At 40.2% G+C, this 27,363-nt stretch overlaps 4 protein-coding genes across 5 annotated transcripts in view; 2 read left to right on the top strand and 2 right to left on the bottom strand.

The window, feature by feature from the left end:
• The first annotated feature begins 715 nt into the window (after positions 1-715).
• trpl (transient receptor potential-like) lies at positions 716-12,615 on the top strand. Of its 2 annotated transcripts, none has more exons than XM_030386311.2 (13): positions 716-1,179; positions 3,625-3,755; positions 6,450-6,687; positions 7,993-8,135; positions 8,187-8,559; positions 9,481-9,715; positions 9,839-10,112; positions 10,175-10,567; positions 10,630-10,825; positions 10,895-11,059; positions 11,128-11,347; positions 11,420-11,759; positions 11,813-12,615. In XM_030386311.2, the coding sequence occupies exons 1-13, from the start codon at positions 1,159-1,161 to the stop codon at positions 12,489-12,491; spliced, it is 3,408 nt and encodes a 1,135-aa protein (XP_030242171.1). In that variant the 5' UTR covers positions 716-1,158; the 3' UTR covers positions 12,492-12,615. The 2 variants fall into 2 exon arrangements, with proteins under 2 accessions (XP_030242171.1, XP_017959068.1); XM_018103579.3 differs by lacking the exon at positions 716-1,179 and adding an exon at positions 2,677-3,250.
• Positions 5,009-6,030, bottom strand: LOC108653262 (uncharacterized). Its single transcript, XM_018103624.3, has 2 exons — positions 5,765-6,030; positions 5,009-5,658 (listed from the first exon to the last, which is right to left on the bottom strand). The coding sequence occupies exons 1-2, from the start codon at positions 5,817-5,819 to the stop codon at positions 5,366-5,368; spliced, it is 348 nt and encodes a 115-aa protein (XP_017959113.1). The 5' UTR covers positions 5,820-6,030; the 3' UTR covers positions 5,009-5,365.
• A 4,610-nt stretch (positions 12,616-17,225) lies between the features above and the next one.
• LOC108653224 (uncharacterized) overlaps positions 17,226-27,363 on the bottom strand; it is a 64,016-nt gene continuing 53,878 nt past the window's right edge. The window contains exons 7-9 of the mRNA XM_018103580.2: positions 26,681-27,355; positions 22,831-23,314; positions 17,226-18,175 (exon numbers count right to left, since the gene is read on the bottom strand). Of these exons, the coding sequence (XP_017959069.1) occupies positions 17,431-18,175; positions 22,831-23,314; positions 26,681-27,355 (1,904 nt within the window). The 3' untranslated portion in view covers positions 17,226-17,430. The remainder of the gene's footprint in view (positions 18,176-22,830; positions 23,315-26,680; positions 27,356-27,363) is intronic.
• On the top strand, positions 19,544-21,334 carry LOC108653257 (programmed cell death protein 6). The gene is given in 1 exon segment (XM_089262177.1): positions 19,544-21,334. A coding segment is annotated over 1 exon segment (534 nt). The 5' UTR covers positions 19,544-19,671; the 3' UTR covers positions 20,206-21,334.

Genomic DNA, 27,363 nt, shown 5'->3' with positions numbered 1-27,363 from the left:
TGAGGGACTAACCTAAGCACACGCAAACTGTTTACACTTCACTGTCGCTTATTTAAAATCAAATTAAATTCACTTCAATTCACAGCAGAAAAAAAAAGAAAAGCAGCAAGAAACAGCACCAACAAGAATTGAAAATGAAATCACAGCAAATTAGTTGTAATTGAATTGTTGCCTACTTTGCATGCGTTTTGCTCTAATCGCCTTACAGTGAGCAGCAGGGGCAGAGCTAGAGGCGGAGGCAGAGTCAAAGGCAACAAGAACTTGTTGATTACCGACGACCCAGACAGGTGATCAACAACAATATTCAAAATAACAACAACAACAACAACAATGATAGTTGGCATGGAATGTCGAGTTCAAGTACACGGACTGGTCAGAGGCGGTTCTGTGGCCCTCGTAACGCACACCTCATATCGTATTTGTAGCGTCTGCATGTATTTGCCACGCCGACAGAACGGCCAAACGAATACAAATATTTGACGTTTTAGTCTAATTAAATTAACTCAAAACCCAGCGCTGGCCCTCGGGAAATCGGTATAAATTTCTGCGTTACGGCCAAGTGGCCAAACGCTGTTCGGAATTCGCAAAAGCCGGCGCGTAACGCAACACAGTGCGCCACAGTGCGGCGAGCAGAGCGCTACAATGTTTATTTGTAACTGATAATATTGAAAAAAAAACAACATAAGTGAAACAAAAATGAAATAATATTATACATTACTATGCATGTGAGCAATATAAAAACCGCTATGCGCCTTAACGTGTGCAATACAAAAGTTAAGCCACAATATTTTTACCTCTAAGCCACATGAGATTCCGTTGTCCATTGTGCGGTCGAGCTGAACAATTGCACCCGTTTTTATGTGCCAGAATGCAAGAAGTAAGTGGCTTAAGTGTCCCAGCAACCAAGTGAATTATGTACGACAGAGCGGGGGAGCAGGAAGGCACACATAGAAGGACACTGAGCGTGAGAGCAACCGAATTGAAAAAAATCACCGAACAAAGCTGTTGCCGGTCATTGTCTGCACACACATATCAGTGTGCTAGTGTGTGTGTCAGAGAGTGTGTGCTGCATATTTAAATTGAGTACTAACAAAGCCTGCGAACGAGGTAAAAACAAAAACTGGGAGAGCTTACGCTGAAAAAACTCCAGGAATAAACATGAAAATATTTTTAAAACAGGTATTCAAAGCCCCAGAAAGAAGACATGCCCCCACTGCCATTAGAAATATGTAGAAACTACTTGAATTTAACTTCCAATTATTGCTTTGAAAACTTTGAAATTTATGTACGCATTCTCTATAATAATTTTGAAAATTTTCTTAAATTTCAAGTATCCCTTTGTAGTACAAAAGTAAATCCCTTATCAATCAAATTAGTTTTTGCCGACCTGAAAATATCAAAAAAACTTATACACCCGACAAAACTGTTATCTCAGCATCCTTTTAGTATATACCATTGCCTAGAAGTCTGGATTAAATAGAAGTCACTGGATATACTGTATTATAATATTGGTGTATATTGTACTAATTGTAATAGACCATTGTTAATTGTCGATGTCAAGGCAATCTTGGTTGCGCTTCCTACTGGGCAAACACACCCACAGCGCCGAGCCAACAGCTGACGTTGCGTATATATGTATCAGCTGTGTTTCCAGATAAAAAAATTTATGATGGCAGTTTTATGGGGTTCCTTGTCGGCAAAAGGAAAGAATTAAACGAACTATATGCATGTTAAGTGACAAAAAGTGCGCCTGGCCCACTTATAATTCTATTAACTTAATTAAACAATGCAATTGTTGGCTTTTGTCCGGCAGCTACGCGGCTTCGCACATACCTCCTGCTGCTCGCTTCCAGCGGAAGTGCATTTTTTTTTTAAAGGGAGGCCATATAAATTTGCATTGGCTGGATATTTTTTGTACCACTGTGAAAGCCCTTCAAAGGCAAACGCTCTTAAAAAATATATACATATATATAAATTGCAAAGTTTGCCTTAAATAAATATTTATGCATTGATTGGGCAATTGCGAAAATCAACATGTTAATTAATTGAAGTAAGAGATTTCATATTTTGCTGTGCGAGTTAAGCTGCGACGCGCGCTATAACTAAAAACAATATTTCGTTTATGAATTAAGTTATTTGTGAAATAAAACACTTGGTGGCCAACGGGCGAGTGTAAACAAATGCAGTTATAAACAAATGCAACTGCACAGCTAAAGAAAAACACAAACACAAAAATTAAATTGAATTGCGAACAAGCTGCGTGTAAAATGCAAATGTGAAATTCGAAATTGAAAAATGTTTGAGACAAAAAAATATGTGGAAGCTCTACTAGTGATGTTTCAGTTGATATTTTGGGCTCAGTCAATAGAGCAATACATATGATACTAAGAAAGAGAAAGATATCAAAGTGAACAAGAAATAAAAACAAAGACTTTCAACTCTCAAAAAAAAAAAAAAAAAAAAAAAAAATATATATATATATATATATATATATATATATATATATATATATATATATATATATATATATATATATATAAATATATATATATATATTTAATATATAAAACTAAATACTTAAAATAATAAAAATTGTAAATATTAAGAAAAATATTTTTAATATTTTCTCCTCTCTTACAATTACATTTAATTCCTCTATAGTAACTCCATCAATTTAATTGCTCCAAAATTAAATGCATAAAATTTCCAAAGAACTTAAAAGAGCTTAGCTGAGTTCAAGCAAAAACTGAATAAAATAAAAATAAATTAAAATTATAAACAGCTTAACGGACACTGACCAAATACCATAAACCAAGACAAAAACCAGCTGCATGCCCACACACGCACATATATACAGATGAGTGCTACATGGAGCTCTGGAAACAAGTGTGATCAAAAAAGTGAAACTAACTTCACTACAAAGTTGCAGCCAGAGGGGCTTAGTGTTTGCGAGTTTTTGGTTTGGCTTTTGGGCTGTGAACGTGTGAGTGTATGAGTATCTGTATGTGTGAGTTTGAGTATCATTGTAAATAAGTGCGAGTGTCCTTAAGCCCAAGCGTTGACAGGAAGCTGCAAAAAGAGAAACCTGCAATAAATGAGCTTTAGAACTTTTCTCAAGCAACACAGGACAAATAAAATACAAGTCGCTTTTTGTTAAGTGAATTAGGTCCTCACACATGAGCACATATACAGACAAAGATATCATAAAACAGTGATAAGCATGGGTCGCAAGAAAAGGCAACCGATGGGCGTAAGTATTAAATAGTAGCTGCTCAACTACTGCAAGTAACAAGTAGCTGCCAGCTTCTCTTTGCATATGGCGCGTACGCCGCACTGCACGCGTGCTAGCTAGTGACTGCAGCCGGCTCCTGGTGGCTGCTGCTGCTATCGGCTACCGACACTTAGTATAAACGCTCCAAAAGGCACATTTCATTTTCATGCCATTTAAGTGGTGCCAATAAAGCAACCGCTCAGCCTGGCAACCAACCATCCAACACTTTGCACTTAATTTCCCTATATGTTTACGTTTATTTTCTTCTCTTATTTTTATTTATTCACACCTGCGTGTACTTTCACATACTGACTCTGTATATTTTTTCAATTTTTTTTTTTTTTTTGGCTCAGTTGCCGCCTGGTGGCGCCCCTAAAACTGTGGGCGGCTGTTGTTTGCCGCTGGGATTACCGCAACCTTTGCTGCTTGAGGAGAAGAAATTCTTGTTGGCTGTCGAGCGTGGCGATATACCAAATGTTCGCAGGTGAGTGCCATTCCGCGCCGCGCAGTGACGTTGCGCTTCTTCTTCCACCTTTCTTTATTTTCAGTGCTACCAAATTTGCGCCTGTTTTTTAAATGTTGCGTCAGGGGACGCGCAGGTGTCGATGGGACGTATCCGTACCCGCGTTTCGTATCCCTCCACGCAATCCTATAAATCCTATCACCACGAAGGCGTGTTTGTCTGTATGTCAGTCTTCGTGTGTGTGTGTGTGTCAGTGTGCGCGTGTGTTTTGTTGGGTGGTTTCAATTATTTACATAGCTGCCTGTTTATTTGCCCTGGGGCATATCTTGTGTGCTACTTAATAAGCAATATGCGGAAACGAGTCCTGTTTGCCATTTCATGCCATTTAAAATCGCATTTTAATAAATTTGCAATTAATTTCGTTCTATATTCAAGAGCGCAGACACCATGTTGAGTGGCCAGAGCATTTAAAGTGCCATGCAATAATATCAAATTAAATGTTTATCAAACATCCAATGAGGTTAAATGAAATTTCATTTATATTTCATTTGATTGGAAGTGTTGAGTGCCAAGGGCTTTTGCTTCAAAAAAATATTTCCTATATTGCTTGAAATGTTATATTCTTTGTATTACTTTATTTATGCTTAACGTTGTTTAATATATTACTAACTCAAAACATGTCCACTATTCTATATAGATATATTTAATATACATATATTTTTTAAATCAGAGCAAATTTGTTTTGGGCTCATGGATCGATTTCAAAAATGATCTCACTAGTAGAACTAGTACGTCTCTGCAGAATATAGGTGATATAATATACTACGAAATCTTTAGAGACGAGTATGAACTCAGCCTGTGGAAAAATAATAACCTTATACAGATAAATTTGTTTTCTACATTATATTCTCAATTTTGTATCAATTTATTTTATTTTATTTTTATTTCTTAATTTTTATTTTTTTTATTTTGCCTTTAAGAAATATCAAATATGTTTAATATATTTTGTTTTGTAAAAATGAGTTCCAAAATTTGGAAATCAAATGAAATTATTATAGTCTCTAGACCGCAGAGATGTCTGAGGTGCTACTTAAAAAATTAAAAATTCATTTACAATTTTTGTTATTATTTGCCTGTAATACACTTTTTAATAAAAATAAAATAATGCCATTAAAAATATTATACCATATCTCGGTTAGCAGTATTTATTCCGAATAGCCAATTAATATTTTTGCCAGACCCTCAACCATCAACCCAAAATCAAAAGCCACTGCTCGGTTATATAACCATTTATGAACAATCATCAATTGTTTTAAACATGAAAGAGTACAAGCATTAAACACATTTGATCCTGTGTGTGCTCTGTGTTAAATATGAAATCATAAAAGTGTAAAAACATCGATTCATTAGGGAGGGGGCGGGCAACAGACTCAACTTGTAGTGTAGTGCTGTGTAGAGCTTGGTGGTGATACGGTTGTAACGGTGTCTTGTTGAAGCTGTTGTCCTTGTGGTTTTTCTTCTGAGGCGCATTGCTGTTGCCTAATTGTTTTTTCGTTACTTGTTGGTGTTGCTGCTCCAGCTGCTACTGCTGATGTAGTCGATATGGTTTTTCTTTTTTCCTGTTTTTTTTTTTACATTTTTAAATTAATAAAACGATAGGGATTGTAGCTTTTCATCTCGTCCAAGGTGTAACGGTAGTGTGCCTTGGAGGGCTCCTCCTCGGAGCCAATCGAGTCATCCTCCTCCTCGCGCTGCACACGAATGCCTTTCAGTTGGCAGGCGCGTCGATAGAGCTCCTCCTCGCGATCCTTGTAGAACTGCCAGGAGATACGGCTGAACGCGGGCACTTGATTGAACTCTTGTCCAGCTCCATTCGGTGGGACGGCAAACCAATTTGCGCCACCTAATTTGACTGTTTGCGTTTCTAATTGATGGATGGATGGATATAAATGGATGGATATATGGACACACCCGTTTGTTTATTTAACAGTCGGCTGTGGGGAAGTCGGCACTCTGCCTGCGGCACTCACCCTTATTCTTCTGTGCCATTTTAATGACCAAGCCTTGATCCTTAGTAGCGTCCATACTAATTGTTATTATATTTTTTTGTTTCTTATTGATTTGGAATAGGTTTACAAATAATTTAAGTGCCAAAACAGTTTGTTTTATTCGGCGTTTTATTCAATAAATATTTCGTTTTTCTTTGAATTTTTTACAACAATTTATGTTGACGAACAATTGTAAAATGAATATTCGAGATATTGCCGCAAGGTAACTAAACTGAAATTTTGACAGCTGCAAGTCAAAGGTAACTACGTTCACTGTTATGTTAATCGAGCAGTGTTGCAAAATGCACCATCGGAATAGCTCGCAAAAGCCGATATCACGAGTTTGTTTTGAAATTGAAATTTGATTTTACAGGCGTTTCATATTAAATTTGACTCCACTTACAGTCCCAACTAGTTGCCTTTTGTAAAAACAAAAACAAATAACGAGCGCCCAAAAAATGTTGAGTGCTTTTATGGCCCTCGATTGATTGGCAAACTTTTCGCTGGAGTCGCATATAATTAAAAACTTTGAGAGTCGAAGAATAACGCAAGAGCAAAAGTTCTGCCTGGCCGCTTCTGTTTTCCAATAATTTGTTTATTTTTTTCTTTTCTTAGCCAATTGATTTTAATTATTTGCCACGCCCACTTGTGGGGCACCTTTTTTTAGAATATTGCAAAAGGCGTTGCGGCAGCAGCACATCAACATCAACTGCATGGACCCGCTGGGCCGGCGAGCCCTCACCCTGGCCATCGACAACGAGAATCTGGAGATGGTGGAGCTGCTGGTTATCATGGGCGTGGAGACAAAGGATGCCCTACTGCATGCCATCAATGCAGAGTTCGTGGAGGCCGTTGAGCTGCTCCTCGAGCACGAGGAGCTCATTTTCAAGGAGGGCGAACTCTACGTAAGTAACACGACTGACGACTGGCGACTGACTCCAACTACCCACTTTCCTTATCATGGCCATACATTGCCTGGCGCTGCACTCAGCTAATTTGTGGCACACATCGAGTGGCTCAGCTTTCAGTTGCTGCTCGAAACTGAAGCTAACACGATTTTAATCAGTTTTGTGTGGCCTCGTTAGGCACGTACATGACAGACGCTCAAGTGATTGGGAGTGTGCGATAAGCGAGCCAATGCTTCCGCCTCCGACTGTTCCTCTATGCCACATACAGTATGCCCGATAGTCCCTGTCTGTGTGTCTGCTTATCTACATTATACACTTGCATTGGATACCATAACTTTGTTGTTCTATATGTCAGATATGTTGGACTCTGTCGCAAACATGTGAAATTCATTTTATGATTTATTGGCAGATGTTTTATTTTAAAAATCTATTTAAATTATATATATTATAAACTAGTAGTTTAGAGAGCATATATTAATGTAAACACAACATTTAACAACAGTGTGTAGTTCAAGCTAAGTGAGATTACTTATAACTTTTAGTGTGTTAAATTTAAGAGATAATGTAAAATCGTTTACATTCGCTCATTATACTAAAAATATTTATGTTTATTTATTTTTGTGGTGTTAATATACTTTGAAGCCTTTATTTCGAGCTCATTATTTTCTTTTCTGCTAGGTTAAATTCTTTCTTATGATATATACTAAAATTTCTTAAGAGAGAACAAATTATTGAATATCGTACGTTTAAGTCTAAGAAATGTCTGTTGTCAAGTGCGAATATGTTTAAGTCTAACATTCGCTTCTTTCTTATCGCATTTTTCCTATCGACTATCTACCTAGTTTGACATTCGCATTTTGATCCCCATCTATTATGAATCATTAGCTTTTATGTGCTGTATTTTCAACATCTTTCGAATTCTAAATTCAATAAAAGTCCAAAATAGAAAATTGAGCAGCAATGCTAGACATCACTTTCATCTGTCAAGCCTTAAGCGTATTTAATCTTCGGCTATCATTGTTTATTATTCTTCTCCTGTTCAAAATAAAGTTGTATGGGTGTGCGCACGCTTCTTCTTAGTCTCCTGCCTTACATACACACTCATATATATACATATATTTTATGCACATATGAGCGCACGCTTCATTAAGCAGCCATTGGACGCAATTGAAGCGTGAAAATTACAATTGTAACTCATATGCAATAAAACGTTTAATGAGGCCAAAATATCAACTTGAAAACTGAGTGACTTCTTGAGTTGGCGCACCTTAACCTTAACTGTTATATGAATAAATTTCGTAGAGCTGGCAAAAGGTGGACATCAACACGGCGATGTTTCCGCCGGATATAACGCCGCTCATTCTGGCGGCGCACAAGAATAACTTTGAGATATTGCGAATACTGCTGGATCGAGGGGCCGCCGTGCCTGTGCCTCATGACATACGGTAAGTTGGCCCCGCTTCCTCGCGGGTTATCATTAATCTTGGCTCGTTTAGCTGCGGCTGCGAGGAATGCGTGCGTCTCATGGCTGAGGATTCGTTGCGGCACTCGCTGTCGCGCGTGAATATCTATCGTGCGCTCTGCAGTCCATCGCTCATTTGCCTCACCTCGAGCGATCCCATCTTAACAGCCTTTCAACTGTCCTGGGAGCTGCGCAATCTGGCTTTAACCGAGCAGGAGTGCAAGCTGGAGTACATGGACCTAAGGCGTCAGTGCCAGAAGTTTGCGTGTTGCCTGCTGGATCAAACACGTTCTTCCAACGAGCTGGCCATTATACTAAACTATGACCCCACTATATCCAGCTATGAGCCGGGTGATCGCATGAGTCTCACGCGCCTTGTTCAGGCCATATCCTACAAGCAGAAAAAGGTATGATCATATTTCGATAATCAATGTGAGAGCAATATTTACTGTTCAAGGTTTTTTCTTTTATATTCTATTATATTGTATTGCAATTCACTTTTGTATTACCGACAGATCATTCTTATATCAGACAGATTTTATTGTTGAGAATGCAATTTGCATGTCAATTATATTTTTGAGTATTTTCTTGATATGGGAAAGCAAGGCTTTGTCAACGTGTATGGAGCAGGCAGATGGTGGCTTGCTAGACCTCATAATGATGAGCTGAGTCGGTTTAGCCCTCTCCGTCTGTCCGTATGTATGATCCCATGGGTCCCAGAACTATGAAAGCTATATATTTTCTAAAAAAATTTCGATAATTAACCATTTTAATACCATAGAAGAAAAACCTTTTAACAGTTCTTAAATTAATGGCTCGCAGAGCTAGAGTTTCCAAACATAAAAAATTCCAACTATATGTATGTATATGTAAACTAAACTAAACTAAACTAAACTATCGATGTTTATTATATAAAGAGACGAAGTTATATTCTTTCCATTCTTTTTTGTAACAAAAATATAACTTAACTGAGAAACCGAGAGCTTTGCTAATGCTAAGGCTAAAATGTTGATACTAGGTAATTCTATTTAGGAACGCAGATTAGTTTGGGTAAAAGGTATTTCCATGTGGGACAGTCGGCTGTACCGGTTTTAATCTGAGCTTGGGCTGTCCATATGTTCATCAATCTCAGCTGATGGCTCAGTTGCCAGTAAGCCGCTTTGTGTCTTACATAGACTATTGTATCTCGACAACGCTATTGTATCACAGAGATACTTTTGCAGTTCAGGGGCGCCATTGTGTGCTGTGGCTTTTTTTTTTTGTATCTGAAAGACGCACTTTGTTTTTAAGAGTTGCTTGTGCATGCCGTTTCAACATCTTGTTTGCAGTTTGTGGCCCATTCGAACATTCAACAATTGCTGTCATCGATTTGGTACGACGGACTGCCCGGGTTCAGGCGCAAGGGCATCGTCGACAGATTTATCTGCATAGCGCAGGTGGCACTGCTGTTTCCGGTCTACTGCTGCATCTATATGTTTGCGCCGAACTGTCGAACGGGTCGACTGATGCGAAAACCGTTTATGAAATTCCTCATTCATGCGTCCTCCTACGTGTTCTTTTTGTGTGAGTATAGGGCGGGACAAGCGCCAATCGGGGTCGTGGGTCAAGTGAGCCGTTTATGCTATAATAACTGGGGCAGAGCCAGAGCCAAAGCCAGAGCTCATATTCTCACTGTTTACCTTGCAGTTATCCTCATATTGGTATCTCAGCGGGCGGACGATGATTTTGTGCGGCTCTTTGGCACGGCTCGCATGAAGGCCGAGCTGGCCGAGCAGGAGCAACGGCAGCGAGGTCAGGCGCCCAGCAAACTGGAGCTGCTCGTGGTGCTCTATGTTATTGGGTTCATGTGGGAGGAGATCCAGGAGATTTTCGCTGTGGGCATGCAGAACTATTTGCGTAACATGTGGAACTTTATTGACTTCCTGCGCAACAGCCTCTACGTGAGTGTCATGTGCTTGCGGTAAGTTCACGTTCAACTGCGAACGTCAGCCACCAGCTAACCATTTTTAATGAACCCCGCAGCGCCTTCGCCTACATTCAGCAGGCGACGGAAATCGCGCGAGATCCGCAGATGGCCTACATTCCGCGAGAGAAGTGGCACGACTTTGACCCACAGCTGATTGCCGAAGGTCTGTTCGCGGCGGCGAATGTCTTTTCCGCCCTCAAGCTGGTGCACTTGTTCAGCATCAATCCGCACCTGGGCCCGCTGCAAATATCGCTGGGGCGCATGGTCATTGACATCGTCAAGTTCTTCTTCATCTACACGCTGGTGCTGTTCGCCTTCGCCTGTGGGCTGAATCAGCTGCTCTGGTACTTCGCGGCGCTGGAGAAGAGCAAGTGCTACGTGCTGCCCGACGGCGAGGCGGACTGGACCTCGCACGGCGACTCCTGCATGAAGTGGCGACGCTTTGGCAAGTCAGTCCAGTCATTCAGTTAATTAAAGGGCGTATGTAATCCTAACTGGTCCTGCCTTGCAGCCTCTTCGAGTCATCGCAGTCGCTGTTCTGGGCCAGCTTCGGCATGGTCGGCCTGGACGATTTCGAGCTGACCGGCATCAAGTCCTACACTCGGTTCTGGGGCCTGCTCATGTTCGGCTCGTACAGTGTCATCAATGTGATAGTTTTGCTGAACCTGCTCATCGCAATGATGTCCAATTCGTACGCCATGATTGATGTGAGTCGCCGAAGTGGGAGCACCACTGGCCAGTGGCTTCATTAATGTCATTGATTGCGTGATTTGCAGGAGCACTCGGACACCGAGTGGAAGTTCGCACGCACCAAGCTCTGGATGAGCTACTTCGAGGACAGCGCCACTCTGCCGCCGCCGTTTAATGTGCTGCCCTCGGTTAAGTGGCTCATTAGGGTGTTCAGAAAGTCCAGCAAGGCCATTGATCGACAGCGCTCCAAGGTAAGCCCCACTTAACGAAGCCCACCCTGACTGTTTCGCTCAAATTGTTTTACTCCCTATTCTTGCAGAAACGTCAGGAGCAGGAGCAGTACAACAAATACGACAACATCATGCGCTCGCTGGTCTGGCGCTATATCTCGGCCATGCATCGCAAGTTTGAGAACAATCCGGTTACTGAGGATGACATCAACGAGGTCAAGAGCGAGATTAGCACGATGCGCTATGAAATGCTGGAGATATTTGAGAACAGCGGCATGGACGTGTCCTCAGCCAATAAGAAGGAGAAGCGTAAGTGCGCACAGTCGACTACTTGACCCAAATATAAGGCAGATATATGTGTATAATACATACTCAACGCAGATCCGCGACCTCGTCGCATGAAAGTCTGGGAGCGACGGCTCATGAAGGGCTTCCAGGTGGCACCGGTGCAGGCCAGCAGCGAGCCGGAGCTGCTCGGCAACGTGAACGGCGAGGGCGAGATGCGTGAGGTCAAGGTCGAGTCGGTGCCCTCGAGGCCGGCCAAGGAGACGGCGCGCGAGCGCTTTCAGCGAGTGGCACGCACTGTGCTGCTGCAGTCGAGCACACACAAGTGGAATGTGGTGCTGCAGGGCACGCTGCAGAACTCGCAGATTGGCCGCAGCACCAAGCATCAGCGCAGGAGTCTGCACAATCTGGGCAAGGCCATCGAGGAGGCCAGAAAGTGAGTTTCTCTGCAGCAATCGTAATGAATGATTCTAATTAAATGCTCTCTAGGCTCATTCTGCTCAACCCGGGCTGCGCGTCGGGTCGCGAGTCGCCCATTCGTATTGAGTTCGAGGACGAGAAGACCAGCACGCTGCTGGAACTGCTCAATCAGATCAGCGAGGAGATCAACCGGCCTCGGCGATCAATCAAGCCCTGCTGGCGTCCCCCCCTGAGCACTGCGCCCGCCCGTGCAATGGCCGCCGGCAATGACTGGTCCAGATCCCACACGGCACCGGAACTGCATGTGAATCGGATGTCGGCGCCTCAGCCACAGCCTCAGCCACAGCCTCAGCCACAGCCTCAGCCGGCGCCAAGTCGTGTCAGCAATCGCACACGCGAGCTACCGCTGTGTCCAAGTAAGCTGGTCACGGCTGCTGCACCCACCGCCAAAAAGACGGCGCCGTCTGCCCCACACGTCTCACACGCTCAGCATGCCCCACCGCCTGCAGCCCAAGCCCCAGCAACAGCCATTGTCAGCAACAGGGCCAGAGCGACGATGCCCTTCTCTGTGGAGCTGGGCCTAGGCAGAGGTAGCTTACATCGCGTGCGGCCCAGCCATTCTAATGCCTTCGATATACATGTCGTGGACTTGGATGAACGCAGTCCAAGTAGCACTGCACTTGATACGGACAACATGTCCGATGTCAGCTCAGTGCTAAGCATGAGTCCCAAGCGGCCAAATCCTTAAATGCGTCGTTTGCGTGGCCCCTTGTGATAAGTCTTCTGCCTCAGAGCGAAGCAGGCTCCGTCTTCTGTGCCACTTACGGCGTATACCAAGCCATCAAATATCATATATTCTATGAATAATACAAAACTTATATACAAACCCACATTGTAAGTCAAATGTCTTTTATGGTTTTCATTTCATTTTTATTTTTGCATTCATTGGCATTTATTACAATTTTGAGTTTATTTATTCTCACGTAATTGCCATGAAGAAATGAGAACAATTTCAATTGGGATTCGACTTTTAAAACGAAGTGTAACTTACAACACCCTGTAAAAAACGAGAGTGGTACAGATGTGGGAGATCAAGAAAAAATATTCATGTTGATTCCCATATTGATCAATTTATGAAATATTAATTCATATTTATAAAATTATTTAAATTAATTGCTTTCTAACATCATTAATATCTTTAAATTAACTTGATATACCTAGAAACAAATCTCTGTAAAATTAAGATTTAAAATAAATAAAAATAAATATTTAAATATGTTTTTTTTATTAAACGAAAGTGTATATATATATATTTACTTATTATTAATACTTGCAAGTTTGTTATTCACTAAGCGTCAAGACATATCTGATGAATTCACATCAATAGATTATGCAGACATTTGACTAAATAGGGACACGCTCCTTTAAATTTCACATACTAACTGCGCCTTGAACTGTGCATGCCTCACTTAGAAGTACTACACTTGGCTAATGGGCTCGCCAATATAGACATTTACATATAATCGCATGGTCTGGACGATGGCAATAGACACGCGAATGCGAACTCATGCCGAGGGCGACCCTTCCGGCTGGTTGATTTTTTATACCATCTGCGCCCGGCTGGCAAGGCAAAACGTGCGTAAATTCTTAAGCTGCCAGCATTAAACGCAATAAAGACAGAACAACATAAACAAGTCGCCCGGAGAGCTAAACACCGCTCTTAGCCGCCGGCCATTGAGCAAAATGAAGCGAAACAAGGAGACGGGGAGTTGGGCAGGGAAATTACAAATTCAATTTGATGTCATATCAATTGATTTTGCGATACATCTTGTTGCCTTTGTCGTTGACAAGCTGCAAACTCAGTTCAGCTCAGTTGTGGGGGTATTCCCCACCTATTCACCCACATACATACTACATATATACGAGTTTTGTTTTGTTTTTTTTGTTTTTTTTGTTTTTTGGCTGGCTTTTTCCCTGTGCCTGGCATTTGATTTTGATGACGCGTGGCACTTTTGAAATTTATGCGCTACTCTAAACACACTTTGTATGCGGCCAATGCCATGGCAAACATGACGAAGAATCCAAGTGGATGCCACAGGATGTGTGTTTGTGTATGTGTGTGTGTGTGTGTATGTATGTTCTGCATGAAATTTGAAGCTTTTAGCTGATTCGCTCTGCTAGTAGGGGATAAACGCAGGTATTTTGAGCACGCGCCGAAAAACAAGAAATAAATAAAACAAGTAAGAAAACCCTAGTCGAGAGCGCTCGACTAGATACTACCCTGAACCAAACTAATAGAAAAGCACATTTAGTATGATTCAAATTTCAATTTCGATGTATTTAAAAATATAAATGAAATAGAAAACTCATTTAATTAAATATATAAAAATTTTGAAACAATTAAAAAAAAAGAATTACGACACGCTCTGGGTTTGAACCCGAGCCCTCGTGATCAAGCGCAGCGCTTTCTACCTTGACGCCACCCTTCTGTGCTGATTTTCGACGTCAAAACTGAAATAGATTCACTGCTACAGCGCCATCTACCAAATCTAAGTCAAACTAACTGCTGATGTGACTTTAAGAATGTGCCAGAACAACCAAACTAATAAAAACGTACATATAGTATGGTTAAAATTTCAATTTCGATTTTTGAAAAAATATAAGAGAAATTTAATCAAATATATAAAAATTTTGAAGCAATTAAAAGAAAACTACAATACGCCCACCCAGCAGGATTCGAACCAGAGACCTCGCGATCAAGCGCCGCGCCCTCTACCATGACGCCACTCTTCTGTTCTTATTCACGATGTCAAAACTGAAATAGATTAACTGATGCAACGCCATCTAGCAGAACTAAACGAAACTAACTGCTGATGTGATTCTAAGAATGTGCTAGAAGATGTTTGAATGCATGTGTGCACACGTATTGGAAAACTGCTGTTGCTGCAGCACGTGCGTTTGTTAATTGGCCAAACATTTTGTTATTTTTTAAAGTCGATTGACTAAACCGAGTTTAATGAAACTTTCAGCATATGATCTACATATTCTATTGAATATTTGGCATTTAAAAAAAACATGTCAAATCATTCACAATTAGCTATACTAGAATCTGACCTTCACTGGAGATTCTGGTGAATTTGGAGCCGGTATCCAAAATATAACAAATACCGAAATTGTATAAAATGCATTGGAATATATTTTTAAAATTTGGAGACTATAGCTCTAAAAATGTAGGAGATATAAATTTATAACCTATTGCGCTTGGGTTGCGCTGCAGTGTTGGCAATATTATGAGAACTTATTTGTTGAATAATTTAATTTCTAGACGTACGATCGTAATGAAACTTTCAGAACGTAATCATGATGTTTGAATGTATGTGTATACCGAAGCAAAAGTCTCTAGTATTTGATATACGACTTTTACAAAAATGAGGGTGAGGGGGTGGATTTAGGGGTGGGGGGTAAATTTTAACAAAAACCGAAATTGTATAAAATTCATCTTAATATACATTTTAAATTTGGTGACTCTAGCTTGAAAGATGTAGGAAATATAATTATTTAAGTGATCTTCGATAAGGTTTTTTATCGATAAAAAAGTATCGGAATGAGTTATCGTTTTTTAGTGATAAACTCGATATCCGCGCTGTATTTACGGACATTTAAAAAAAAAGTTGAGGTCTCTAGCTCTTGTATCTTCTGAAATCGACGCGTTCAAACATACGGACGGACGGACGGACGGACGGACGGACGGACAGACAGACGGACAGGGCTAAATCGACTCAGCTCGTCGCCCTGATCAAGAATATATATACTTTGTGGGGTCTGCCACGCCTCCTTCTGCCTGTTACATACATTTTAACAAACCCATTATACCCTGATTTCCCATTTTCAATGGGTTCAGGGTATAAAAAAGAAAATGAAGCCATCAAGCTAAGTTTTTGGAATAAATTAAGACAAAGACGAGTTCCTCTACACTCACTAATGTAAACTTATAAGAGCTTAGAATATATGTAATTGGAAACGGAAGGCTGTGACTACTTTTTAAACTTGAAGTAAAAAAAAAACAAAAATTGGTATGGGGTGGAATAGCAACAAATTGAGGCAGACTATGCAGAAGTCCCACGCCTTACGAGAACTATGGAGCATAAAAAAATGCTGTCTATGGCATCTAATAATTATAAATGCTATTAATATTCATAAGCTACTTATATGTACTCATATATATGTTTGTATATACATGTTCTTGAACAGCGTAATGAGGTAATCCGATCTAATTCTGATTTAGCGCAGCGTGTTTGTTTATATATATAGTTGCTCGTATGTCTGTATGTATATCCGTCTCTCTGTCCGTCGCACTGCTTATCTCAGAGTCTGTTTCTCTGTCTGCAAACCTGCAAAATATCATTTTAATTCTCTATTTTGTATGTAGCAGTTCATTTGGTATTTATATTTGAGTAGCACCAAGTTAGAATGCTTGCAGCGCCAGATAATGCTCCAATCGATCATTTGAAGCTTTGAGTATTAGTCGCCCTATATAAGGGGCAGCAGCTGCAGCATTTCTTCAGTTGCCAGGCTTGGTGGAATTCAGTCGTGCAGTGTAAGAATACGAAGTGAAGCGAAGTGTGTGACCGTTCAGCTGAACAGTAAAGACTTGAAAATACTCAAAGTAAATATTTAAGACTTTAAATAATTAAAAAAAATGTTTAGAAGAAATGTTTAGAGTAAATACTTTGAAGAAATGATTGGATAAAATATTTATAAGAAATACTTGGAGGAAATACTTTATAAGAAATATTTAGAGGAACGCTTAAAACAAATACTTAGAAGAAATCCATAGTCTTTTTAGTTGTGTGGACTGATGGACACGACTGCGAACTGATTTACAGAACTAAAAAGACTCGGCTTAGCTCCCTGACGTATCCTGTGCTGATTTAATTTTAAATACTAAGAAAAATGAAAACATTTCATTATTTAAGTTGCTTCAAAATTAGCTTGCCTATTTGCAGGTTTGAAGCTTTAAGGATTCGCTTGCCAATATCATTCCAGTGCATCAATTCACAATAAACTAGCCACTGCTGGCATTCACAATATGATTGCTACGTCTGTCGCAATGTCCAGTCTGTTGGCACTTACGCAATTCGCTCTCAGCGTCGGCCCAAAAGCATATTTCACTGCCAATTGTGTTAAAGACAGGATGAGACTAGGCAACGAGGCGGCCATAAATATGCTACACGAATATGTCATAAACTATTAGCAGTCATGTCCCTTCGTATGGCAGCACTGACAAACAATCTCTACTTCACACACACACACACGCCCACGTACAGCTCGACTTTCGTTGTCAACTGGAGAAATTGAGGACATCTATGCATGCCACTCACGTACCCAGAAATCTATCAAATTACCAAATATAATGATCATCATCATCGTCATATGGTAATGATGAGCCTGTCAAAAGTGGCCAGCACTTGCATTGAAAACATTTCATAAATTTGCAAAAGATTGTTTTATTTACACATTTTACTGTTTTACTGTTTGTTTATATGTATTTAGACTAGGTATTATACAGCTGATTAAGCATGCATTAGCATATATCGATTACATTTAGCACTAATAACTATGTCTAATAGGAGCGTGTCCTGGTCACACATACACATATACACAACATGGGAGATGGCGCAGCTGGATCAATCGCTGGTTAGCTTCAGTCGCACGGCAATGCGTTTGCACTTCCACATGAGCTGAGTCTCCAGTATGCTGAAGGACATGGCTACAAGGACGAGGCCCAGCAGCAGATAGGCACAGCAGGCGTACAGCTGCAGCTCGGGTCCATTAAAGGTGCGCGCCGGCACAAAGTCGCCGTAGCCAATTGTCGAGAGCGTGACAAAGCAGAAGTACGCGCCATCCACCAGTGACCAGTTCTCCCACAGCGCAAAGATAACGGTACCCACGCATATATAGCACATCAGTATAAAGAGCACCAGACTAATGGGCACCTGTCGCTGCGACTCCTCATTATAGTCATCATCGTCGTCATCGTCCTCCAAGTGCTGCTGGCGATGCTGGTGTTGGAGCTGGCGCTCCACGCACTCATGGGAACCATTGCGACGGCTGTGCTTAAGCTTCTTCAGCACGAACTGCTCGCTGCCGTGCTGCATGTACTCCTCGTCCTCGGAGGTCTCTGTGTTGGCGGTGGCATCGTAAAGCGCCGTCGCGTGCTTCTGGCAGCGGCGCGTCAGCATCAGAGTCTTGCGATTCAGCGGTTGTAGCGTGTGGCGATTGAAGCTGGCCGCCGTCGCATTAAGCAGACCGCGCGCCTGATAGCCGGCGCCCGGCTTTTCTGCCAGCGGCAGCTCGTGGGGCAGAGTCAAAGGGCCGCAGCCGGAACTCGCTATCAACGGCACACGAGACGGTGTGCCATGCGGGCAATTGCTGAGAAAGGCGATAAAAGAAATGCATAAGTGTGGTATCCAAGGTTTTAATAAATATTTACGCAGCACTTGGTTATCAAACGGCGTCAATTAAAGCAGCCAAAACATCAAAAATGCCAATAAAAACCAAAAACAAACAGACAGAGGCCATAAAAAGAATTATGCCCTGGCACGTTCGCCATGCGGTCAGTGGCCAATCAATAAGCCATAAAAACAACCAGTTGGTGTGTTATACGTGGCGTATGCGTTATGTTATATTGCGCGTACGTCTAGTTGGCGAATTGATTTAGCTACTAGACAGCTTTAAGCATGATTTAATTGGATCGCGAACAGGCATGATTGTATTCACAAATAAGCGGGCGTCACAGTAGGGGTAGCTGTTACCCAAAATGTGCCGCGGTTATTGATATTAATTGCTTTCGGTCAGATATTATCCTTAAGGCATAGTCTATTCCTTAAACATGCTTTAAGCTATATGCTGACTAACATCAAACGAAATAAAAATAAGGTAAAATACTTATTTTTAGAGCATTCTGCTTTTGAATATCTTATTTTGTATCCGCTCTTTTAGCTTCATTAAAATGATGCGCTTATTTCTTTGAATTGTTTGTTGTTGTACCATCAGGATAACAGTGTTGCCAACTTCTGTTGAGTAAAAATAGCTGTTTTTATCGGGAAGACACTTCTGCTTTGATTTAATGACATTATTTTTACAAATACCTTAGAATATTATCCTATTTGTGACATTTATTATTTTTATCAGAAGCTTTCATATGGCAATCACATTTAGAGATATTTTTAGCGACTCGTAGTCATGGCAGCTTTTCTTCAATCTGCGATACCCGTTTTCCTAACTTTGTAATGTCTACATTATTTTCCCGCTGAATAAGGTATTTAGATATTTTTATTTTGCTGTTCAATACTTTCATATTTCGTTAACACACAAATTCGTGCATTACATGCTATCAACTGATTTGCATATCTTCTTTTGAATTGCTTAATAAGCTCTATTGAAAGGTACGTTTTGTTTACAGAAAGGCACAAAGTTTGATAATATTGCTCACAATAAAATAAATTGAATTATATATAAATCATATTCTAGTTCAGTTAGTTCCACTCTATTGTCGATTGGTACGTTTATTGAAAATTTGACTACTGAACTATTTAGTTTTAATTCAACTACGAGTTATCGCTAAAATACAATAAATAGCTCAGTAAATAAAAAAGCTGAAAAGAGCAAATTATTTTTTAATAACCCAGAGCTCACGCTGGCCGCTGTTTTGAAATATTGCTCCCAATATGATTGGATTGGAAAAAAAATGATTTGGCAACACTGATGGATAAGGTAACTATGGCATCCATAGGCTTGTTTTTGTCAAGTAATCAAAGCTGGCCAAGTATGTTATTTTGACTAGGACCGAAATTGATGCCACAGAATGTAAAACTTTTGATTTAACACCCAATAAACATGTTCCCAATTAACTGAATAAGCTCAAGATGGCCCTGTCCAACAAAACGCCTGATGACAAGTTTCTGTGGGATATATTTTAGCGCATTGATAAGAACAAGAGCGGATTTATTTCCGCCGATGAACTGCAGGTGGCGCTTTCGAATGGCACTTGGTCGGCTTTCAATCCAGAAACAGTGCGACTGATTATTGGCATGTTCGATCACGGGAACCGAGGCAGAGTTTTCTTTCGGGACTTTGGAGCATTGTGGAAGTATATGACCGATTGGCAATATTGTTTTCGCTCATTTGATACAGACACTTCAGGCTATATCGATGGGAAAGAACTGAAAAGTGCTCTCAACACATTTGGATATCACCTAACAGATCACCTTATCAAAGTCCTACTACATAAATTCGATCGTTTCGGGAGGGGAAATATTCTATTTGACGATTTCATACAATGTTGCATTGTGATGCAGATGCTGACAACTTCGTTCAAGTCACACGATACTGATATGAAGGGTGTTATTACCATAAACTATGAACAGTTCCTCAAAATGGTATTAGAACTTAAAATATGATAGGGTATTAATCGGAATTTGAGATCAGGTTTCAAGCAACTTTTGGGCACGCCTTTTTCGGAATTTTAAATGGGAAAGCTCAAGTACAGATTTGAATAAATTTAGGAAATTTTAATTAATTTACAAGCCTGATATGAAGGAAGCAATGCTAGTCAAAAACCATTTAAGTGTTATATTTATATGAATCAATTTGACTGGCTAACAATTTTATAAATATACTTCGAACAGAGCTTAGCCAAAAACACAAATATAATATGATGCTTCGATCGTAAGTTAAGCAAATATAAGGAATGTTGCTATATTTAAGATTATAAGAGCTCAAATTCTAATAGTAATGCACGTTGCAACTGGTTTGGGGGAGAGTCCACTTGAGCTTCACTCGAGTGCGGTGGCCAAGTGTGCTTGGTCAAATCAATTTGCGGTACGTTTATTGAACTTGTCTGCGGCAATGAGCAGCAGTGGCAGCTAGACTGGACCAGGCTTTTTCAGTCTGGTCGAGCCTGGCCGGATGTCAGCCACTTCAACTTGCACTTAATGTGCGATTGGCCGGCAGCTTGGCAAACTACAAGCAACAGAATACTTGAGAGAGCAGCAGAGAAGGAGAGAGAGGGGAAGGAAGAAAGAAGGAGAGAAAAACCAAGGCCTTTAGGATAGTCAACTGTTTTGATTTGGGACGCCCGTGCTGCCATGTCGAAAAGTGGGTTAGACTTAAAGCTCATATTTTCTGTAAATTTAAGCAAAGGAGCAACCAAGAGGATAGCCAAGGGAGAGGCCGTATAGTAGATTGAGGTTGAGCCACACAATTCGCATAAAATTAATTGACCTGATTCAGTTCGCAGCTCGGCTTACAATTAATTACGCGCACACGCACACACACACACACATAACCATAGACAAACACTCGACAAACACGCTCACACACATACACCCACTCACAGAGCGCGCACTTGAAATTGAAGAAGCATGCGAAGTACGCGCCGCCCGCGGTTTGCCGCCTACCGCCTACCATCTGATGGCGCCAGCGGCGCGTGCACAGGTTCACTGCCAAAATTAATTACCATCTGCTGGATTTTATTAAATAAAATGCTCAAAATGTATCTCAGTAAAAAAGAAAAATAAATAAGAGAAACATCCGGCTACGAACGCAACGAAAACCGTGAAATTCGGGTAGGGCCACTGACGCCGCCGCAAATGTTTGGCTTGGCTGCCAAGTGTCCGGTGCAATATGCAAGCGGAAACCTTGAAGTGTTGATTTAAAGCATCGTTGACGGACAGAAAGTTAGTATATCAAAAATAGCATCAGCACGGTTTTTTTTATAGCTACTCTGCAGTGACGGTTGAATGCTCATAGCTCTATTTAGAAATTGTGAAATCTAAGCTAGGAGCTATTTTGATTTGAAAGATTTTCTATATTTTAACAATTTAAAATATTTCAAATTGAATTGAGAATTAAGACTCTTAATAGAGTATTTCCAATTTATTATTATTTGAGATGAGCTTAAAAACTGTTTTAAATAGTTTTGAATAAAGAGAGGAAAAATGTCGAGTTTAAACTACTGTTCTTAAAAACTTGGTTTAAAATTTAATAAAAATAAGGCTTAAATATATGTATATAAATATATATAAGAAAGCTCTAGTCGAGAATGCTGACTACGAGATCCCCTGAACCCTACAAGCAACTGATGCTTCAATAATAATTAGCACACACACACGCACTCATACAAACAAACATGAGCACACATACACGCATACAAGTAAGCGATTGCGCTTGGGTTGCGCTGCAGTGTTGGCAATATATTGAGAATTTATTTGTGAACAATTTAATTTCTAGATGTGCGATCTTAATGAAACTTTCAGAACGTAATCATATTGTTTCGAAGCAGTAGTATTTGAAATACGTCTTTTGCAAACATGAAGGTGAGGAGGTGGATATAGGGGTGGGGGGTAAATTTTAACAAAAACCGAAGTTGTACAAAGTGCAAAGTTTGGAGACTTTAACTTTAAAGATGTAGGAGATATAATTTAAAAACTGATTTTCGGTAAGGTTTTTTATCGATAACAAAATAACGGGATGAGTTATCGATTTTTAGTAATAAACTCGATATACGGACATTTTAAAAAAAATTTGAAGTCTCTAGCTCTTGTATCTTCTGAAAACGACACGTTTAAACATACGTACAAACGGACAGACAGACGGACAGGGCCAAATTGACTCAACTCGTCGCCCTGATCTAGAATATATATATACTTTGTGGAGTCTGCAGGCCTCCTTCTGCCTGTTACATACATTTTAACAAAACCATTATTCCCTGATTTCCCATTTTCAATGGGTTCAGGGTATAAAAAGGCAGAGTCTTGCAATAGTTTTTAAATTACTTCGAAATTCTGATGAAACGCATTACAAATTCTCAAACACAACTCGTAGCACAGCTCTATTGTAGCAGTCGTTGCCTAACTATGACTCGAAGGTGGTAACGACTGCAACCATTAGGGTCTACCGCCAACATCAACAGACCAATTGAAACGTCTCTACTTAACACGACCAACAACATGCCCCATAGCCTAATTTGTGAACGCAACTTTGCTTCTTGAACGGCATAGACAAACACACACACACATGCATACCTGGAACGTTCTCGCTCCAGCTCATCTTCGTCCTCCATAATGTCCACATTGCCAGCCGAGCTCAGCAGCGCCGACAATGCTGCTGCTGTTGTAGTTGTTGCTGTCGTTGATGTTGCTGTTGTTGCTATCGCTGCTATTCCTGGAGATGTTGTTGCTGTTGCCGTTGCTGCTGTTGCATTGACTCCAGCGCAATAGACACCTGCGGCCATAAAACTGTTATCGGGCATTGTTGCATTTGCTGCTGCTGTTGGCTTAATGCCGCCTGACAGTTGCGGGCTGCTTGTTGCTGCCGTGTAGGTTAACAATGCACCGCCTGTTGATGCTGTTGCTGTTGCTGCCTCTGATGCTGCTGTTGTTGCAGCTGCTCCAGATAATGCATGCGACAATGAATCATGCCTGCAGGATAAATCACTCGATCCCCCACACAGCAGCGCATTGACTTCTGGTGCCAGCGGCTGCGCCACAAATTTGGCCCGTCGCACGGCTGTAATGAGAGGAGCAAGAAAATCCAGTGGAATTAACAATGTGTTGATTAAATAATAAACACACGCTTTTTGCTTGGCCAAACAAAATACAATGCAACAAAACAGCTAACGAACTGCAGAGTGAAGCCGGCAAAAAATATAAAAAAATAAATAAATAAAATAAAATGGGGTAAAACTTTTTTACGAACTTTCAGCAACTGCATTTGTTTGACCCCTCCACACGCAATATGTATATAGCCATGCCCATAAACATATATATTTATATACATACTCTAACATGTTGTACTTAGTTAGTAAAATTATTTGTTTTCGCTCGAAAAGTTGAACAGCATTTTGTAGCGGCTGGTTTTGAATTCGCACAGTAAAAGTTTTGGCCATTGGAAGACGATGAGAGGAGGGCGCTGCAACAGCTGGCGAGCACTATGGGCAGGGTAGCCAGGTTTATCCCAGTATTTAACAAAACTGCAGCCCAACTCATTTAACATTATTATGTCTATTTGAATAATACCATCGGGCTAACATATCTTTGTTTATATGATCATAGAACTCCACAGATTATAGGATGGTGTAATAAGAATTTAAGGATGGTGTAATAAGTATCTAAGCTGTTGTTAACATTAACCTATTTATATCCATATGATACGAAATTAAACATTTTGATTTCAGCTCAAAATCAGAGTAACTTTCGTGTTATTTCGCATCCAATACTATGCTAGTTAATATTATATAATTTAAATTTAATAATTAAAACATTTATTTATTATATAAAAAGTAGAAATTTACCTAAAATTATACTTTGGCATGGACTGTTTAAAGATATATATTTATGTTATATACCATATGTATTATAAATAAATAATATTAAAATAAAATAAATTTTAATAACTTTTCTTTAATAATATAAATATATTTTATTAATGATCAAAAATATTTGATAGCAGAAATAAATGAAATGCTAAATCTGAATTCAAAGACAAATTTATTTAAATTTGATTTTTCCAAACATTTTTTAATATCAGCTCAACTCTATAGTCTTCTGCCACGTACATTTTTCATATCTCGTATCAGCAGAAATTGGCAGGAATAAGGAAGCCAAAGCCCGGAAGGAAGTGACTGTAATGGCATCTTTCACTTAGCTCCGGCACAACTGTTGACAGAACTCGCGTGGAACCCGTTGGGCTGTGGTCAGCCCAGGACATGGCCAATTTCAAAATATTTACTTAAAGTTGGCTGCAATACACATACACAGACACACATACACACACATATACACGCATACACATTTATTAGAGTGTTGAATGCATTTCGTACACGGCTGGGTGCAATGTGGCTCGCAGTTTGTTGCAACTTTTTGTGGAACGTTAATGGCGTGGTCAACCGCTGAGGCAGCAGAGGAACTGAGAGCTGAGAGTTCAGTTTGAGCGTGATGAGACAGACAGATATATATATATATATATATATATATATATATATATATATATATATATATATATATATCTATCTGTCTGTATATATTTATATAGTGAGAGAGAAAGAGAGGGAGAGTGTAGAAGGACAATGACCACGCTTTGAGTGTCGCCGTCCTTTGTGCGCTATTTGGCACAGCTGAAATAATTAAGGTGCATATTGGAATGGCAATGGATGCGAGTGTATTGATATATTGACTGCAATTTGTGACAGCTAGCATAAGGGAATGAGATAGGAAAGAGCAGAAGGCGAGGACATATTGCTTGTGTAAATCTGTCACGTGCTCTCAGCAGAAAGTAAAATAAGTTTAATGAGTTTTGCATGCAGCTGACACGCAGCAATAAAGCGTGATATAGGAGCGGGGTAACAGGGAACAGGGCTTGCTGTCTGTCGGTATACGGTCCGCTGGCGTCTTGCGTCGAAGTGGCATGCGGCATGCGGCATGTGGCATGTGGCAAGTGGCAAGTGCCAAGTGCCAAGTCATCATTATCGTCAATAAAAGCTGTCGCACATGTCTCGCCTTGACTGGAGTGCATGTTGTTCTTGTTGTCCTTGTCATGTCCTTGCCGAGCCGAGCTGTTGAAAACTTTTAATGCGCAGTCCCCACTATAAAGTACAAACAAAAGTCGCTAAGTGCGCTAGCTTAACTCTATCATTTTAACACGCTCTCCTTTCAGCTCTCTGCCCATTGTGCTGCGGCTCTCAACAACGACGATTATAATGATAATTTGCTGCTGACAGAAATTGTTAAAATAATTATATGCGCAAATCAGCTGAGAGCCGCACACGTACCACGCGTGGTATGATTGATGAATATCATCCAGTTCAAAGCTCCTCACTCACAGATGCACACACATCTCTGTGGTTTACCCCTGTAGCTGTTGAGCTGATGGGTTAATAATAGATTTCTGCTCATATAGACATGAAATTAGGGTTTTTTTCGTTGCACATATTAAATTGATTGCCGTGTGAAAATAATATTGATATTAATATTCAGAATTAAGCAAATGTTTTTCTGACTTTTACTTTAATGAAATTAAATTTTATCTCTTATCTGAATGAATTGGAATTGGGAATTGCTGATGATATATTATTAGTGTTAAAATATCCTTCGATTTTGCAGTATTTTCTATTAAATTAATATGGTTAATGTTGAGCGCATTACATTTCTATGCAGGATGTTCTAAGCATCAAAATATATGTATATATATTTTTTTTTAGAAAAATGTTTACTATACTATATTTGGACTATTAGCTTGGGCGAACTTGGCCCAAATTGTATACTCATTAACATATTGGGCGTATTTGCATAAATATATGATTATATACAATGATCTGGCAAATAGGAATAATCAGTGAACTTCGTAGCTATTTTTTTCATGCCCATTAGAAGAATTTCGGGTCTGCCTTGGTAACAGAAAATTTGAAAATATTTAAGCTTTTATAAATTTTAAACTGTTTTTGCGCTTAATGAATTGATAATAAAATTTAAAGATTCATATTCCTTGAAACATATATATTTAAAAAACTTTATATATTATTAATAATTCATATAATAAAATACAAAATATTAATTATTAAAATATACATGGTAATTTTTATATTGGAATACCCATAAAACATTTTGTAAATAATTATATTTAAAAATATATATATCTTTTAATGCAAATAATATAAAAATCGAAACATGATCTGCAGCTAGTAATAGATGTAAATAATTATATTTAAAAATATATATTATTAATGCAAATACGTTGAACGGTATAGATATTATAAGAGCAGTCTCATCGGCATTTACCGTTCAAGTCTCACTTTTCGCTCTGTTTAAGCAGCTATAAATGTTCATAACACCATTTCGGATAAGTTGCAGCTTATCTCTGCATAATCTGTGTACTCACCATGCATATTAGCTGTCTGATAGGCAGGTGGGGGAGGCAATGTGATGGCCTCCAGAGTGGATGTTGCTGCCGTCAGGTCGACTGCCGTCGCCGTTGTCGTTGTCGTTCCCGTTCCCGTTGCTGTTGCCGTTGCTGCTGGCGCAGCATCCAGAGTGCTCAGCAATCGATGCTGTTGCTTGGCAGCGGGCTGCAAGTGTATCGTATGATACTTGACCAATGGCTGAGCGCAGTTGCTTGTGCTGCCCGTGGCAGACGCGAATGGAAAGTAAATTGTGGCCGTGGCTGGAGCATAGCAATTCTGAGGGCCTCCTGCTGCCAGGGGCATAGTGGGTGCAGCAGTAAAACGCAGCATGCTGCTCGGCACGGCGACAAAATTTGGAGGCTGCTGCTGTTGCTGGTGTTGTCGTGGCAATGTTGTTGTCGATAATTGCTGCTGCTGCTGCTGTGATGCGTTAATGTATTGCTGACGCTGGTGCTGCTGTTGCTGCTGCCGCTCCTGCTGCTGTTGTTGTGGCAACGGTGCATATTTCAGCAACGCATTGCCAGTCGTTGTTGTTGTCATTAGCATGACATCAGGCTGCTGCTGTTGCTGCTGGTAAAACTGCTGCTGCTGCTGTTGCTGCTGCTGCTGATTCAACTTGCTTGGCATCGCATTGCGCAACAATTGACAGGCATCTGCTGGC

This window comes from Drosophila navojoa, chromosome 5, assembly GCF_054131105.1.
Source record: "Drosophila navojoa isolate 15081-1374.11 chromosome 5, UAZ_NAV_1.0, whole genome shotgun sequence".
NCBI classification, from domain to species: Eukaryota; Metazoa; Arthropoda; class Insecta; order Diptera; family Drosophilidae; genus Drosophila; species Drosophila navojoa.
Note: the sequence above shows the minus strand (reverse complement) of the source record. Positions and strands in the feature narration are given on the sequence as shown.